General features: G+C 38.7%; 1 protein-coding gene across 5 annotated transcripts in view; it reads right to left on the reverse strand.

Moving 5' to 3' along the window:
- FRY (FRY microtubule binding protein) overlaps positions 1–19,220 on the reverse strand; it is a 505,098-nt gene that overhangs the window by 251,981 nt on the left and 233,897 nt on the right. For all 5 annotated transcript variants that reach the window (XM_027877678.1, XM_027877681.1, XM_027877679.1 and 2 more), the window contains one exon: positions 2,395–2,594. In XM_027877678.1, coding sequence (XP_027733479.1) covers positions 2,395–2,594 — 200 coding nt within the window. The remainder of the gene's footprint in view (positions 1–2,394; positions 2,595–19,220) is intronic.

Raw genomic sequence — 19,220 nt, forward strand, 5'->3', positions numbered from 1 at the left:
TTTAAAAAATTCCCAATTCCCCAAATGGTGATTCTTTTTTTTTAAATGAGGTAGTTTTACAAATTGATATATTTTGTTTTTACCTCACTAAAATTTCCAAATACATCTTTTATCTATCTACTCCCAGGGAGATATGTTTTACAACAAAGACTAAAAGAGAGAAAAAATAGTTCAGCAAAATTGGGATTCTAAGAGGCACTTGTGAATGCTATGATTTGCAAATGTCCATAGGGTTTGTGTTTTGATCAAAGTACAATGGCCTCCTCCATTTGTTTAACTTCAGAGGCTAGGAAGCAAAATCCATTTTGCCCTTGTCAACAACCATCACACTACTAGTCTTCTTTTAAGGCGCAACCCCAGGCTTCATAAAGAGATCTTCATCCCTTGCAAATCTATGGTTTTTTTCTTTTTTGGCTATATGTGACCAGGACAGGGTCAGAAATCAAGTAATTTGAATTTCCCCTGGCAGCTCAAACTACTGGTCTTTAGAACTTCCCTAATGCAGTTATGATAATATGAAGTGTTCCTGACTTCCCATCATTGAATCTAGAAAGGAAACCTTTAACAGCCAAGAGCATCATCATCTCTGTGACAAGCCAAATGACCCAAAGTGTCACTAACTCTGTTGTCATTAGAATCTCCTGTTTTTGAAATCTCTAGAAACTTATCCTCTATCACTGACTCACTGCTGGAAACAACACAACAGCAACAATAAAAATTTAGACCCCAAGAAGGCATCACAACAATGTTTTCAAAATCTGAAATTTGGCATCCATTGGGGAACTATCATTTGTTTTTCTATTTTTTAAAATACTGTTTTGTAAATTAAAAAAATTAAGATGTGATCATCAATGCCTTTGGCTTTCATGTCACAGTCACCTCCATGTGCCATTTCTGTACCCTTGCCCATAACCACCCTCCTTTTGTAAAAACAGCAACCAGAGTAGAGCAAAACTGAATGACATACACTCCAGTGTATGTAACTCCTAGCTCACTCATCCCTCACCCCAAAAAGAGGAGGAGTTTATTACCCTAGCTCTTCTGCAAGGCCAAGACTGACCATTATAAGGACATGAGATTCTCTTTGTTGCTTTTAAAAGGGGACAGACACATCCTGAACATTAATTTTGTATGATTACTATTTTTTATTGTCACTTGTGTTTATGATTTTGGGGCGATGGATAAAATGCTGGGCTTAGAGTCAGGAAGACCTGAATTTGAATTCCACATCAGACACTAACTAGCTACATGACCCTGTGCAAATCACTCATTTTGTGTGCTTCACTTTCCTTATCTGTAAATGGGTATAATAACTGCACTTCTCAGTGTTGTTGTGAGAATCAAATAAGATAATATTTGTAAAGCAGTTTGTAAACTTTAAAGCACTATGTAAATGTTAGCTACTATTACTGCTATTATAATTACCAATCAAGCAATTACAAAACTTTCATTATGTACCAGGCAGCTACATGGCTCAGTGAATAGAAGGCTGGATCTGGAATCAGGAAGACCCGAGTTCAAATGTGACCTCAGACACTTACTAGTTGTGTGACCCCAGGCAAGTCACTGAACCCTGTTTGCCTTACTCCACTGGAGAAGAAAATGGCAAACTAGTATCTTTGAAACTATACTTGGGGTTACGAAGAATTGGACGTGACTGAACAACAACAGTAATGTACCAGGTACACTGGGGATACAGGGAAAGGCAAAAGTATCTGTATTCAAGGAGCTATACACAGAAGATGATAGTAAACTCTTGCTTAATGTAACTTACAAAGGCAATTTTAGTGCATTTGCAAAGAAAATACTTTATTTTATTTTATTTTATTCTTTTTATTTTGTGAGGCAATCGGGGTTAAGTGACTTGCCCAGGGTCACACAGCTAGTAAGTGTCATGCGTCTAAGGCCGTATTTGAACTCAGTCCTCCTGACTCCAAGGCCGGAGCTTTATCTACTGAGCCACCTAGCTGCCCCTCAAAGAAAATACTTTAAAGCAGTGTGCAGATATCTCCTCTACAGCCACAAATCACAACCTCTCTGGTCCTTGACAATTATCAAAGGCTAAAACTTCATTGCCCTGCAGCCGGCCTGGTGGTGACCTTCTCTGGACTCAGTGAGGCTGGTCCAGTGAGGCTTAGTATCCATTCACTGACCATGGCTTAGATACTTATCCAGCCTAGTAGAAGCTACCATATCTTGTGCTTCCCTGACCCAGCCTTTGAGAGCCTAGTATCACCTCTCTGCCATGTCAAGTATAAACATTAATAGCTGTTATAGCTCTTACAAAAATCAATAAACCTTACAAGACAGAGGAGAGAATCTCTGGTAGTTTACCCGTACAGTCCAGAGGAAGAAAGTACAAGGAGGCAGATGCCTCTCACTTTATTTACTTACCAGAGGCTCTGCCATGATGATACGAATCTTGCGCTCAGCCTGAGTGGTGAAGTTGACAAACAGACTCTTGAGCACATATTCTCCTGGTTTGCTGTCTGGGTCAACATTGATGGGCAACATGGTGGGAGGCCCTTTCTCCCTTTGTGTGCCAGAAACAGGTGGAACTGGAGGCTTGATGTAACCGTTACCGACTGGAGAGGCTGAAAAAAACAAGCAGGGGATTTTTAGTGTCTGCAGTCTTCCATGATGATTCAGATTTAGTACCTGAGAACATGAACACATGCTTTAGGTTCCAAAGTCATGCATAATACCCCCCAAATAAGTGGGCATCTTGATGTCTGAAGAGCTTTTTGACCTCACTCTTAGAAAACTTTTTGTCACACTTTTTGCTGGATTTAGAGTCAGCAAGACACGAATGCGAATCCTGCCTCACACACTTATTAGCTGTGTGATTCTGGACAAGTCACTTAATTCTGTTTGCCTTAGTTTTCTCATCGGTAAAATGAGCTAGAGAAGGAAATGGCAAACCACTCCAGTATCTTTGCCAAGAAAACCCCCAAATGTAGTCATGAAGAGTCAGACAACTGAAAAATGACTCAACAAAAAAAATTAGATTAATAGTATCAATACCAATAGATACTAATTAGATAAATACTATTAGCTTAATACTATTAATACTAATAGATAATAATTATGTAGATACTATTAGATTAATATTATTAATGCCAATAGACATTATTTAGGTAGATACTATTATTATTCCCATTTTATAGGTGAGGAAACTGAGGCAGGGGTAAGGTGATTTGCCCCACTGCCAGTAAGTATCTGAGGCAGTATTTGAACTCAGGACTTCCTAACTCTAAACCCTGAGTTAAAATCCAGCCTCAGACATTTGCTAGCTGTACGACCTGGGGCAAGTCACCTAATCTCTACCTTAAAACATTTCCCAAGATAGCCTCTCATTAAAATCCTGTGAAAGCAAATTTTGGGAAAGTTGATAGTCAACACGCATTTATCATGTGCTTACTACATGCCAAGCAAAGTGGTAAGCCCTGAGGAGATAAAGATAAGCAAAAATAAATAAAAAAAACAAACAAGCAAATAAATAAAAGAACATTCTGTTTTTAAACCTGCATAAATGCAATGAAGGTTTCTTCACCTTTTACTACAAGGCAAATATATGTGTGCACATACGTATGTGTGCTCTGAGTGTGGTGCAGGGCTATGAGGAGACTGGGTCTCATCACTATGGATAATTACAGGAAAAATAAATAGGGATGGTTAAGTCAGGTCTTGAATATTATGTTGGAAATTTCCTCATCTGAAACACTTCTTTCCTAAGTCAGTTCTGTACATTCAGCTGCCTTCTCTAGGATGTACACAGAGCACTTCTTTAGAAGCCTGATCCACTCTCACAAGCTTCTATGAGGAATGTGATCCCTCTCCCTTAGGATATAAGATAGCAACATTTGTCCCTTTCAGTCAAGAAACAAAGAGTAGACACTAAACAGGATTGAACTTTGCCAGTGATTTCTTTTTTTTTTTTTTTGGCTGGGCAATGGGGTTAAGTGACTTGCCCAGGGTCACACAGCTAGTGTCTGAGGCTGGATTGGAACTCGGGAATAGGAGTCTTTCTGATTCCCAGCCTGTTCTTCTATCCACTACACCATTTAGCTGCCCTTTTATACTCTAATATGTGGCCCACAGGGATCCTTATGTACAGTTTAGTGACCTTATTTCTATTTGAGTTTGACACCACTGGTCTAGACCACACAGTCATATGCTTCTTTTACATCTTTCAGAGCATCTAGGACAGAGCTGGGCACTAAAGTAGGTGCTACAGAAATATATATTAACTGATTTTTAAAAATTTCATTAAAACTCCTCGTATTTAAAATTCTGAACTTAACCTTTACTTTCTTTGCTTCTCCAAGTAACTGGCCTATTCTCAGAGTGAATGACTCAAAAACTGCACCCAGAGGCTCAGCGACGGCTATTCATGTCTATTTCTCAAGGAAAAGAAAGTTGATATGGGTTTAGAAAACAAGCCAGTTTCTTATAGGAATTTGGTTTCCAATTGCTTAACCTTTCTGAAATGTGCTTTTTCATTGTATATTTCTCATGTAAATACTAATTTTGCTTTCTCTTCTAGCCATCTGCTTGGGAGTTGGAACCTATTATGGCTCCATCATTTCCTTTTTTCCATTGGTCTCTTTTTTGCTGAACTGAATTTTAATCCTCAATTCTGGTTGAGGCTGCTCCATGGTTTATTTGAGGCATTATTTCCTCTAATTGTTATTTTTTTTTCTTTTGATCTCTTCCTGGGTGTTCCACTTGGTATTCCAGCTGCCTGGGTTCACAGTCCAAACTCCAGGAAGTCTGTTTCGAGTCTTTTTTCAGCTCATTCACATTCTCTTGACCAGATCCAGTTTTGCCAGAAGGTGATCATCTCTTGAAAATCTTTCTATTCTTTGTTTCCATCTCATTGACAATTCATTCTGTCTTTGGGCTGGCAGATCTCAGCTGGCTGTGATGCATGTCCCTGGGGCTATTCCAACTGTGCCCTTCAATTTACCAGCCCACCGACCAAAGCAGCAGTCCCAATCCCAATACAGATATTTCTTCAGCTCTGTTTTGTTATAATACAGAAGGGGAAGGAAAGGAAATACTTTGTTTCCAAATGTGAGATTTCTACCCTTAAATTCCTAGTCCCTAGGAATAGGACCTAGCTCTGCATGGAGAAAAATTTTTTTATTCCCAGACAGAGAGACATAGAAGTAATGTAGTGCCCTGATGTACAGCACATGGCTCAGCCATCTCTGCTGTTGGGGTTTGATAGCCCTGTTTTAGAATGGTGTAGTGCTAAGCATGCAAGATTTGGAGCACAAAAAGATTTGGGTTCAAATCCTGCCACTGACATGGTCTATGTTATCCTGGGCAAGTCACTGATCCTCTCTAAGTCTGTTTCCTTAGCTGTAAGATGAGGGCAAGAATGCTTGAAATACCTACCACAACAGGGCTATGGAGAGAATCCTCTTCCTTTTTTTTTGTGAGGCAATTGGGGTTAAGTAACTTGCCCAGGGTCACACAGCTAGTAAATGACAAGTCTCTGGTCTGAGAATGGTTTTGAACTCAGATCCTCCCGACTCCAGAGCCGGTGCTCTATCTACTGCACCACCTAGCTGCCCTGAGAATCCTTGAGATAATATATGTAAAGCATTTTGCAAAATTCAGAGTATGATAGAAATGTTTGTGTTGATAGTAGCCTTATCATTACTGATCTCTCTACAGTGCTTCAGGTTAACAAAATACTTTGGTGTTTTACTTAAAAGTCAAGGTTCAAATCACAGAATCAGAGAATTTGAGAGTTAGAACATACCTCACCAGTCATCCAGTCCAGCTCATAACCGCCACATGGCCAGCTACTTAAAGCCCTCCAATTAGAAGGAACCCACTCTTTCCTCAGGCAGTCCTGTACTTAGCTGTAATGGTTGGGAAGTTTTTCCTGACATCAAATTTGCCTCTTTATCACTTCCATCCATCACTTCGGTTTTGCCCTCTGATACCAAACAGAGCAAGCCAAATCCTTCTTCCATAGGCCTTTCAAATCCTTGCACAAAGTTATTATATAAGCCTTCTGAGTCTTCTCTTCTTTAGGACAGAGTACAGCAGAACTATTTACCACCTCCTCATTCCCATAAACTATGAAAAAAATGTATTGTTTACTACGTGTCAAGCTACGTGTCAAGGATTATAAATACAAAAAGCAAAGCTAGTCCTTGCATTCATGGAGCTTACATTCTACTTGGGAGACAATCCATGACATGGAATAGCAGTTGGGAGCGGGAAACTTTGATTTGGAAAATTATAGGGATGGTGAGTGGGGTAACAAGACAGTAGATTGATACTCCCCATCCAGGAACTATAGCAGAGCTGATTTGATCACTGTTCCTGGTTCTGGAACTGTAGGGTGACTGGGAGTAGGGAGGAAAAGGTACTAGGGCCAAGGCTGTCAAGACTATGGAAGAGGTGGCCAAAAAGTAGGATATCCTCAAATACAAGAGATATACAGTCAATAAGAATATGGAAAGCAGGCTCTAGGGCAGAAATTTCTCTGGGGAGAGAAGTGCCAACTTAGCTACAGAGGAGGACAGAGAGTCAGGAGTGAAATGAAGCGTGGTTGTTTTCTTTCCTGAAGCTATATCTCTGTTAATGTAGTCCAAGATCCCACTAGCATTTTGGAAGGCACATTAATATATGTCTGACTCACACTGAGTTTGCAGCCTACTACAACTCCTAGATCATTTTCAGATAAACTGCTTTGTAAACATACCTCCTTCATATTGTAAATCCTGCCACATATTATCTGCACTACATTGGGCAAGTCACTGAAACTCTCAGAAACCCAAGTTCCTTTCCTGGTATAACCATGGGGCTAATCATATCTCTTAAAGGGAGCTAGGTGGCACATTAGATAGAGCACTGGGCCTGGAGTCAAGAAGACTCATTTTCATGAGTTCAAATCTGGCCTCAGACACTTACTAGCCGTGTGATCCTGGGCAAGTCATTTAACTCTATTTGCCTCAGTTCCTCAACTGTAAAATGAACTGGTGAAAGGAAACTCGAAACTGCTCCAGTATCTTTGCCAAGAAAACCCCAAATGGGGTCATGAGGAACAGGACACGACTGAAGAGCAGCAGAAATCGTATCATTAGTACATGCCTCACAAGACGGAAAGAGCGATGAACTTGCAATCATGGTATTTGAGTTCCAGTCCTGGGATTACCATTTACTTCCTGTGTGACTCTAGGCAGTCATCAAACCTGTTTGAATCCTAGTTCCTTTCCCTATTTTTTTTTTTTTTGTAAATGGCTTTACAAGCAAAGTTGTGCCTTCTCACTCTTTCCATTTACAAAAAAAAAAATTAATACTCAGTGGATTAAAACAACTATATCCTCTGTTTTCTTCCTGTGACTAGATTCTGACCTGAGGCATTCAAAACCAGAAGCTGTTTGGCTTTTTAAAATACCTGTGAGACTGGCCATTGCTAGCAGTGCAAATAAATTCCCTTTCTTCTTACAAATTCTGGTCACTAGTACTTTACTTTCCTAGAGACTGAGAGAAGACCTAACATTTTAGACAGGAGTAATTTACTGCATTTGTCTGTACACAGTTGGGTAGATTACTCTTAATGTCCGTCAGGGCAGCTCATTCATCCTGCACAGTTCTGAAGACAGACCCTTTCAGTAAACAAGATGTGAGATGTTCCTTCCTTTAGGATAGCATTCTCCCAGCTGACTCCTCCTTTTCCTGTAGCACTCCTTTAGATAACTGACATCACAGGAACAATTCTTTAAACAAAACAGGTCAAGGATGATGTAATGACTATGAGAACAGGTAACACGTGCATATTCAGCAACCATAAATGGACCACTAATGTATTTATGAGCGTGTTTAGAAAACCACATTCTCAAAAGGAAATACTCATTTGTCCTGGATTCCTGAACTGAATAGAAATGCTGAAACTCATGCAAAGTAAATAAAGCCCAAGGAAAATGCATAAATGTGATTCAGAAAGAATTCCTTCAAGGTGTAATGAGAAATATACCAGCAGAAATGATTCAAAGTTAAGAAGAGAAAAAAAAATAGGAGTATTTGGAAAATGTCTGCAAGACATTTAGACCTTAGAAAGATGACCTCTCAGGGGCTTTGCATATTTTAAAGTAGATTTAGCAAAGAACTTTAAAGGAGAAAATGGCTTGATCAACTGTGGCCTTGGAAGAGCAGCAGGTCCAATAATTCTGTGCATGTTTTGTATGCATGGACCAGAGAAAAGCTAATAGAGGTGAAGAGAAGGTGACAGTAATTTTTAAAGTGGGTTGAACATGTTCTTCCTTTATCTTCCATAAGTTAGTACACCTAATTCACTTGTTTTTAAACTATGTTCCATGGAGCCTTGGGCTTCCAAAAGATATCCCCGAGGAATTTCTTGAAAAATTAACAAACAAAAAGGCACCATCCTGTTGGGGATTTTTAATTTATGGGCACCATCTCCAGATCCTTTTCTGACACTGTCATAAGTTGGTACTTCAGAGTATAAAAAAATGAAACACGGCGCCCACCTCAAACTTAAATAAAAATCACTTCCCAAGGTCTTTCATTCCTGGTTTTTTGTTTGTTTGTTTTTTGCATGTTTCCTCTGCTTCCTAAGACTAGATTTCCTTCATTAGTTCCAACATCTTCTAACTCCTTATAGAACAGTCAGAGTCCTATTCTAACATCTATGTAGTAATATTCAAAGAGACACAGAATTGAAGGAACACAGACAAGGCCTATGCAATCTAGGTGCATAAAGTTTGCTATCAGATAAAAAAGGAAATATTATGTGCACAAGATTTACTTAGAAATATGCTGGAATCAGAGGGAAGGCAATACCATTTGATCAAATGAGATCATGTGTAAAGCACTTAGTACAGTGTGTGTAATAGATGTTATATAAATGTCTCTTCCCCCTTTGCCTTTTCCCTTTTCCCCTTTTTCCCTTTCCTTCCTTCCCTCTCCCTTCCCTTCTCTTTTCTCCCTTCCCTTTCCTACCAATCACTTCTGTTCTCTTTCCTTCCCTTCCCTATTTCTGTGTTCTCTTTCATAAACCTTCCATTGCCCATGGTGCCATTTGTTAGACTGCTGAGACACTATGGTATGGATTATCCTCCAATTTTCAAAGTTGGTGCTACAGGCTGAAAGAACATCTGCCAAGATCCACAAAAACAAGAAAAGGAGTGACCACGTGGCCATTTCAAGGTCTTTCCTTAATATGATTACCAGTGGTCCTATTGTAGGCAAGACAGTCCTGGACTTAACCCTCCTATTTCTTCTGACCCCAATTGATGAATGTCTCTCAGTGATTTAACAATTTAGTAAACATTTATTAACTGTATCTGTCTCTCACTAAATCTTGCTTTCTCTCCTTTCTCTCTACTCATTTCCCCCCTTTTCCTTCTTTTACTTAGCAAATTGTATTTTCTTCCTAAACACTGTTTTTATATTTTTATGCAGTAAAAAAACTCATTAATTTGGACCCCAGTAATCAGAAATTTGTGATTAATTTGAATAGGGGCTAAGACAAACTTTACTTTTATAGTAAATGGAAGCAAAGGCTGCTAAACAAATTAATCGTGTAAATAAAGTTAGCAAAGATGAATGTTTAACCATTTAAAAGAAATTTTCAACCCCCCATTTTTTTGACAGTTACTAAATTTGTAGATATAGTTTACTGGGATTTTTTCAAAGCTTTTGATAAAATAGGGACAGGGAGTAAACCTATTATTTCATTGGTCTAGGAAACTCCCATGTGAAGAAATCCCTCTACCAATGCAGGACAGCACCTTCTCTATAATTTATAGTCTTAGAAAGTTATCTTATGCACTGAGATGTTAAGCACCTTGCCCATGGCTGCACAACCAGTATGTGTCTGAGGTGGGATTTAAACCCAGATTTTTGAGGCTCTCTATACACCATGTGATGCCTCCTTTCTCTGATAAAATATCTCATACTATTCTTGTGAAGAAGATAGGAGATAAAGGGCCAAGGTATGCCATGAGCTGTCACCCAGACTGATCTATGCCTAACTCCTATTCCCCTCAAGATTAAACCACCCACGGAAAGGCTGCACAGGTTGTGGTATATGAATGTTATGGAATACTATTGTGCTATAAGAAATGATGGGCAGGTGGACTTCAGAAAAACCTGGAAAGACTTGTATGGACTGATGCTGAGTGAAGTGAGCAGAACCAGGAGAACATCGTAAACGGTAACAGCCAGGTTGTGTGATGGCTAACTTTGATAGACCAGCAATGCAAGGATCTAAGACATCTCCAAAGGTCTCATGATGGAAAATGCTATCCACATCCAATGAAAGAACTATGGAGTTTGAATGCAGATCGAAGCATACTATTTGCTCTTTTTTTTTCCTTCTGTTTTGTTTTGTTTCCTCTTTCTGGTGGTTCGTCCTATGGGTTCTAATTCTTCCTTACAACATCATGAATGTGAAAATATGTTTAATAGGAATGTATATGTATAGCCTATATCAGGTTGCAAGCCATATTGGAGGAGGAAGGGAAGAAAAATTTTAAACTCAAAAGCTTATGGAAGTGATTATTGATAAATCAAAATAAACTAATAAAAAAAAACACAAAAAAATATTAAACCACACACCTCTTCCACTTCTTGGTTTCTGTCATTCCTTTGCTCCTTGTTTGTTTTTCTCCTAGCTGATTACTAAAAGTATTGTTCTGAAAAATTCCAATCTTATATAAGATGGTAGATCAAAGTGTCCCCAGACCCTAGTGACAGAAGCTGTCTTAGTTCCTTGGACACAGAAGATAGAGCTGAGCAGAGTGGTGAAGATGATCCAAGACAGGGAGAACTGGAAGACAGCTATGAGTCCTATCAATTCTTTCCAATCTGGGATGTTCCCTTATGCCAACTTCTTCATGGCAGAATTAGTGTGAGTGTGAGTGTGAGTGTGTGTGTGTAGGTGTGTGTGTGTGTGTGTGTGTGTGTTTTACTCACAACATAATCACGTCATCATATCATATCTATTCTTCTTGAAAGCTGTGACAACAAAGTACAAGCCCTGACAAGTCCTACCCACCTGGAAAGCCTTCAACTATGGGCCTAGCACTGGACTGACTATACATCTGTCATCGGCAGATCAGCACAACTGAGTTTGTGAAGGCTCATTACTGGAAGACTGACCTGAAGTTGATTACTTTTTTTTTTTTTGGTCACAGGAGTTCTTCAAAATGAAATAGTTAAGGCACAAAAGGATCATCAACTGCATCATTTGGAGAGAGTGCCCACTCCAATGAAAGGGCAGTTCTTTGGAGTATACATATATAAATAACATCCAAATACTTATTCAATGCACATGCATGAAGTGAAATACATACCATGTACAAACACAGCTCATGACTAGGAATTTACAATCTATTATCAGAAACAGTGTAGACTGAGCAGCATGGTGTAAGCAGACAGAGATCTAACATTTGGGAGTCAGGAAGACCTCAGCATGAATCCCACCTCAGTTACATGACCCCTGGGGAAAAAAATCATATCAACTCACCAAGTTATAGTTTCCTATTAAATGGAAATAACCTCACAAGGTTGTTGGGAGAATCAGATGATATAATTAATGTATGGAAAGTATTTTGTAAAACTTGTAGTACTATATAAATATGAAATATTAATATTAATATAAAAATATACAAATCAACATGGAGTACTTAAATAAAATAAAATTTGTCTTTTAAACCCATGCAAAGATATCTCTGCAGAATTTAATAGAGCTATTTGTAAAAGGGAAGACAAGAGAAATGCAAGAGAGGATAGGGATATAGGCAATTATAACATAGTCCAGTAATATCTCAGGATTACCAAGCAAGAATATTGGGAGGATTTTTATGTTGAGTCAAAAATATTAACGCATTTTCTTTCAAATTCAATAAACTATATTGTATATATGGTATATCATTTTTAAAATTTTGAGGGTAAAAAAACTCAACATGGATTAAAAAAATGTTAACAATAAATGCAATGGGTATATTAATGAAGTGATAGGTCTTTTGGACTTCAGGTCCAATGCTCCATGTGTGATGCTACCTAGCTGCTTCTGTTAACAAATAATTCAGTAAGATTCTCCTTCATAGTAACCAGTCACCAATCACATGTTATTTCAGTTTTCTTATATCACTTTAAACAGAAAAGTAAAATGGAGGCCCACAGTTAGACTGCTTAAAGTTTTATGCTGATATGAAAGTCACTGCCATTACTTTGATATTAGAGGAACACAGATCACAGAATTTCAGAGTTGAAAGGGATTTCAGAGACTATCTAATCCAACCCATACTTGCATAAGAATCCTCCCTACAAGAAAACCTGACAAGTATTTATCTAGCCTTCCCTACCAGACTTCTAATGAGGGGAATCTACCACTTCTTGAAGAAGCCCATTCTATTTTTGGATCATCCTAATTGTTAGCTATTTGTAATTATTATCAAACCTAAATTTATCTCCCTGAAACCCACTGCTCCTAGTTCTACTCTGCAGGGCAGGGTTTTCTGTTTTTTTGTTTTTTGTTTTTAAAAGGCAATCAGGGTTAAGTGACTTGCCCAGGGTCACACAGCTAGTAAGTGATTGAGGCTGGATTTGAACTCAGGTCCTCCTGAGTCCAGGGTCAGTGCTCTTATCCACTGTGCCATCTAGCTGCTCTGGCATGGGTTCTTAAAGTGTGTGTGTGTGTGTGTATGATGGACCTCAGTGGTGTGAAGCTGATGGACCCCTCCTTGGAATAATGTTTTTAAATGCACAAAATAAATACACAGGATTACAAATGAAACCAATTATATTGAAATACAATTATCAAAACATATTTTTTAAAACATTGAGTTTTGTAATTTCATGTGAAATCATCTTTTTGTTATGCTGTTATGGAAATGCTTGTTTTATTCCATAAATTAAAAATAAAATAAATAAAAATTTAAAAAAGAGATAATGAAAAGAAAAAAAAAGTCTACAGATCTCCCTTCTAAGAACTTCTACCTAGGGCCAAGGAAAACAGATAGACGTTTACACATAGATAACAGCTCCTTGAAGACAATCATTATGCCTTCCCACATATTTTCTTTTCTCCAGCCTAAATACTCCCATTTCCTTTAACTGATCTCTAAAAAGCATAAACTTGAGACCTGTTGCCATCCTGGTCAACCTTTTCTGAATGCTCCTCAGCTCTCCAATGCTCTTTAAAAATACAACACAGAAAACTGAACACAACAGTCTGCATGTGGACCGACCAGGGTAAATTATATGGGGCCATCACCAACCTGGTCCTAGATACTAGGCTTGATGATTTCATTAACTTTCTTGGCTGCCATATCCCATTGCTGACTTAAGTTTAGTTTATAATCTACCAAAACCCACAGATCTTTTTAGTTTTTTTCTTTCCTTTTTCAGACAATAGTAACAACAACAGCTGACATTTACATAGCGCCTATGTGCCAGGTACTGGGCTAAGCACTTTAAGAAATATCATCTCATTTAATCTTCACAACAAACCTGGAAGGTAGATGCTATTATTATTCTCGTTTTACAAATGAAGAAACTGAGGTAAACAGAGGTTGAGCGACTTGCCTAGGGTCACACAACTAGTAATTATCTTTTATCATTCATTCATTTTTCAATGGTGTCTGACTCTCCATGACCATACTGGGGTTTTATTGGCAAAGATACTGGAGTGGTTTGCCTTTTCCTTCTCCAGTTCATTTTACAGATGAAAATGCTGAGGCAAACATGGTTAAGTGACTTGCCCAGGTTTACATAGCTAGCTATCTTTTAGGCTACATTTCTACTCAGATCTGGGTTCAAATTCTGCCCCCGACATATACTGGCTGTGGGCAAGTCACACACTGTAAGTTACAGATAAATTAGGAATTAGATTTGGTAGAAGGAGTTCCTATATCAAGAGCTGCCCCAAAACTGAAACACCACAAATATGGTCCTTTATTTCTCTGACTTCTCCCCCACCACCCTGAAAAAACCTCAACAACAACCAGGAAAAAATGTTTTCTTTTTGAATTTTTGAAGAAAGATCAGCAAGAAATTATCAAGGTATAGTCCATATCTCTATATTTAAATCCCAATGACAGAGAAATAGTTACAATATTTAGAATAAGCTGAGCTGAATTTGTCCTCTGCCTCACTACCAAGGATACTGAAGAAAATAATGGGGTGAATACATAACTTTATAAGCTATTTTTATGTACTGACTTTTGTTTTTTATAATTATAACCATTGTGTGTAGTTTACATAATCCAAATTTTCAGAAGAAGTTCACTATGGAGAAAATCTGTTACAATGGCTTGTTATGCAGATACAGTTACAATATGGGTTGAGTCATGGCCCCTGAAAACATAACAACTATAGATTATAAAAGCTTATTATAACAGATCACTTAAAAAGTAGGAAACAGATCTGCCTCTGAACATTAACATTACAGAAAGAGTCTATTGTCTCTAACAGACCCTAAAAATCCACTGCCCTCTTAAGCATGCCATACGTGTCCTAAACGGCATTAAGCAAATAAATGACAGAAACGGCTGTGCAAACAAACTTTTTTTATACCTACCAAGCCCCTTGATAAAGTTGATCACACAGGATCTTCTCCAACAGGCTGTTGTAATCTCCATGAGCCTAAGAAGGTACAAAAAACTAAACTCTCAAGCCTCTAAAACAGACTATTTTCCAGAGCAAGAAATGCTGCCAACTCCATGGTCCCGTAATTCACTTCTGCCATAAATGTCTCAGCAACAGGCTTGCATGTGTCTTTTTTTTTGTGGGGGGGAAGGGAGTAGGGTAAAGGTGTATTCTTGCGCAGGTGCTAAAGACCTACAGTAAGATACAAACTAAAACAAGTCTTCAGTACAGAACAGGCTCTCTCCATACCAAAGGGTAATTTTTAGCTCCACAGTATGACAGTGACCTACAACTTTCAGGGTTGCTGTCTGTCTATATTTATCTCCCAAGTACATACTCTACTGACAGATTAGTGAAACCAGTCAAAGCACTCCAGGAACATGAGACTGACTGCCCCCCCACACACAGTCTGTCCATAAACAATCCATGCATACCAAATACATTCATTCTCCCACAGTCCAAGCTAGCTGGAGTCAGTTGATTTCTTTGGGATTGAAGAAATGTAAAGGCAGGAGGTAACACAGGATGGGTGATAAACCCTGGCTTTTGAACTTTTGGCCAGAAGTGCAAATGGTCTTTAAACAGCTTAAATTCTTTCAGACAAAATCAACAAGAGAGAATCCTTTTTCCAAGCCAAGAGTCAGCGAGAAACCACACACCCCTAAAGAAAATGACACGCTTAAAATCGGCTGAAATAACTCAAGGAAGTGTGATTGGTTTTTAAAACTATAATTATATTATTTAAAAAGGCACACAACATAAACCAACTTAAGGATTTAATTTGTAAGGGCAAGAAGGTGCACCAATCCTGTTAAGTGTTAAGTGTCCTGCCCTTTATGAGAAGAGAGGGTTTACAGGATAATGACTAAGACAAGAAAAAGGAAAATTCAAAACCACTGTTACTCGAACCAAAATGAAACAAATTGATCTTTACCTGGGCACAATTTTAGTCTTAAAAATCTATTTTCACTGGCTAACAGAAAACTGGTCTAGACATTCATTCATTCGTCTAACAAACATTTATTGTACACTCGTGTCAAAGGTCCTGAGTAGAATGCAGGGAAATAAGAAAGAGCCCCTGCTCTCATTCTTGGAAGTTTAAGAAAATGTTACTATCACCGTAAAACAAGAAACTTTGTATCATTTGTTTAATTCAATAAAGGCTGGCTTTCTCCAGAAATGGCCTCACTCACCAGTCCAGTAACTTCCCAGATCAAAATGCCTCTCTCTGGATACCACTCCCCAATATTAAAACACATGTTTCTTAAGGTGAGTGCTTCTCTTTGCCTTTGTAATGGTGTCCCAGTGCTTATCAAAGTGCTTGGCACATAGTAAGCGTTTAATAAACTTTCCTTTTCTCTCTCTCTCCCACTATCCTTTCCTCCCTCTTTTCTTTTCCTCCCTCCCTCCTTCCTATATATTCTGCCTTCCTGCCCTCCTTCTTTCCTTCTGATCCTTCCTTCCATCTTTCCTTCCTTTCTTCTTATCCTTCTCTTTCTTCCTTCTTATCCTTCTTTCTTTCCTTCCTTCCTTCCTTCTGATCCTTCCTTTCCTTCCAATCTTTCCTTCTTTCCAATTTCCAATTTCATTAGACTGTGAATATTTTGAGGGCAGGGGCCATGTTTTCCTCTCTTTGTATCCTCATTTTAGTACAGTGCCTGGCAAGTAATAGGTACTTATCTGTTTGTTGACCTACCACCTTTTCTCCCTTCCTCTTTCTCCCTTCCTTCCTTCTTTCTTTCTTTCCTTTCTTCATTATTGAATAAGGGGGGGGGCATTTCAGATTAAGAAAGGCTATTCACTATAATCACATGGACATATGTAGTAGCTGGGAGTTAATACCATCATACTAAAAACTTCTTAAAATGACAGAATCCTAGTTTTTAGGGGTTAACATCTCAACTGTAAAAACTAAGGAAGAAATGAGGAATTTGTTTTATTTATTACTAAAACAGGATCAAAACAGTCATCAAAACAGGCACATACATGCCAAGAGTTTGAGTTGGGAACAGTTCTTTCATCCAATTCATCTTTTACCAAAAAACAGGGCCTGAATGGGACTTAAAATTTGACCTTTGACAGCTTCCAAGTTGCCTGGGCAACTTGTGTTCATTGTTCAATAAAAAGAATGTTATATTTATATTAGCATCCCAGGAACATGGAAATAAAATTAATCTCTGCTCATTTCATTTTTCTTCTTTCCAAAAAATATTGATAAAAATTCTGATTTTATTACGGGACTTTTAAAGATTGACGTTTCTAAGCATGATATGATACTTCCGTGTAAAGGAGTGCTGGCCAATGAGAACTCAGCCTTTATAAGCAAAAGCAGAATATACTCTCTGATACAATTCCCATGTGGACTTTGGAGCAGGCCCAGGGACTCTATGATTGCTTCCTGTCTGCTTACCAGGTATTGAAGTCTCTGATTGGCTACTGAGCTGGAACTGAGAGTGCATACAAAGACTCCCATAGGGCTACTTGACATCTCTCTTTCCTGGGGAGACTAACGGAAGAGTACTGGGCAGAGTAGGGTGACGGGGAGAAGCTGTAGGCCTTTTCCTCACCTGGGCCGTGGTCTATGAGAACAACCCTGTTGTTTCTGTCTTAGCTGTGTCCACTCTCTCCTAACCTTCAGCCTCACTTTTCCAACTGTCTATTAGACATCTCAAAATGGTTGTCCTAAAGACATTTTATACCAAATATGTCTAAAACTGAACTCATTATTTTTTCTCCCCAAATCCTCACTTCTGAACTTTTTTATTACTGTTGAAGGTGCCTCCCAATCCCCCAGGCTTACAGCTTAGGGGTCATCTTGGACTTCCAACTCTTGCTTACTCCCCAGAGTGAATCTGTTATCAAGGTCTGTTGATTTTACCTTTATAGCATCTCTCTTATATACTCTCTTCTTTTCTCTTACACTTTAGCTACTGTGGCAGAGGTCCTCATCACCTTGCTCCTTGATTGTTATAGCAGTCTGCTGGCTGGTCTCCCCATCTCAAGTCTTTCCTTACTTCAGTCCATCCACTCAGTGGTTAAATCAAACTTCCTAAAGCACAGATCTGACCATGTCACTCCCATATTCAACAAATTCCCATAGCTCCCAATCATCTCCACAATCAAATTAAAAATACATTTGGCATTCAAATTCCCTTACAACCTGGCACTTTCCTACCTTTCCAATCTTCTTTATACTTTACTCATCCCAAGTACTCTGTGATGCATGCAGTAACACTGGCCTCCTCACACAAGACATGCCATTTCTAAACTCTAGGCATTTTCACTGGCTGTCCTCCGTACTTGGAATTCTCTCCTTTCTCATCTCTTTCTCCTGGCTTCTTTGACTTCTTTTAAGTCCCACATAAAATCCCATCTTCCTTTATCTCCCTAAACACTAGTGCCTCCCCTGTGTTAAATATCTCCAATTTATCCTGTACATCCTTGTTTGTATGTGTTTGCATGTAATTTCCCCCATTAGGTCCCTAAGAGCTAGGGCTGTATTTTGCCTTTCTTTGTATCTCTTAGCCCAGTACCTGGCACACAGTAAATAATGAATATCTATTGAACTGATTGGCTCTTAAGTGAAGGATATTGGAGAAGGCTGAGACCTTGTGAACTGTGAAAGACTGGAAGAACAGGCCACCAGAGGTCCAGGAACTGGATACCATGACAGAGCTTACTGACAGCTAAGCCTGGTGTGCCATTTAGGCCTTGAGGAATGACTTCCTTGACCTAGCCCAGCAGTGGATTGACTCTGAGACCCCATTTCCCATTGTGGCAGCAGATCAACTCTGTCCATTGGCTATGATATATACATAAATTTTATGTGTGTGTGTGTGTGTGTGTATGTGTGCATGTGAACTTGGTGTGATGTAGCAACAGATCAACTCTGTCCGTTGGCTATGATAATATATATATTAATATATATATATATATGATTTTGAGGGGGGGGGGTGAACTTGGTGGGAGCAAATACTCTGTAGCAATCACTTAAGTCTGAGTCCATTCTGCCCAGGGGCAGAGGTACTGTAGGGCAGAATATGCCCCAGTGTTCTAGGGGAATATGTTTGTACTTATGTTCTTACTCTATCTTCTCAGTAAACAATCTTGTTGTAAAAATGAATGGATGTTAATTGGCTAAATGATACTTGGGCATTAATTAATGTTACTGATGATATTGTGGAGATAAATGACATGACTGGATGATATTGAAAAAAAATAACTAGCAATGGATATTAAGAAGAACTCAGTGGAATGGGGGCTCAAGCCAATATTATTAGAGAAAATCCCCAACCATACATGTATACCCCTAGAACCATGAATAAGAGATCAGGTCACCCTTACTCTGGGTGATCTAAGCCCTCAGTGTGAGAGTGAGCTAGGATCAGGACCCAAAGCTTGTGAAGGCTAAATCTACATAAATATGGCTGACAGAATTATACCTTATGCCTTTTGAGGTTGCCTTTACTTTATGATTTTTTTACATTGTGCCTCTGTTACTTTTTACTATTCAGAGGCCATCTATGCAACTAGCTTGAAGAAAGGTACATGACCACAGAGGTTGGCTGACCTCCAAG

Source organism: Vombatus ursinus, unplaced genomic scaffold (assembly GCF_900497805.2).
Source record: "Vombatus ursinus unplaced genomic scaffold, bare-nosed wombat genome assembly UNPS02014813.1, whole genome shotgun sequence".
Taxonomy (NCBI): domain Eukaryota; kingdom Metazoa; phylum Chordata; class Mammalia; order Diprotodontia; family Vombatidae; genus Vombatus; species Vombatus ursinus.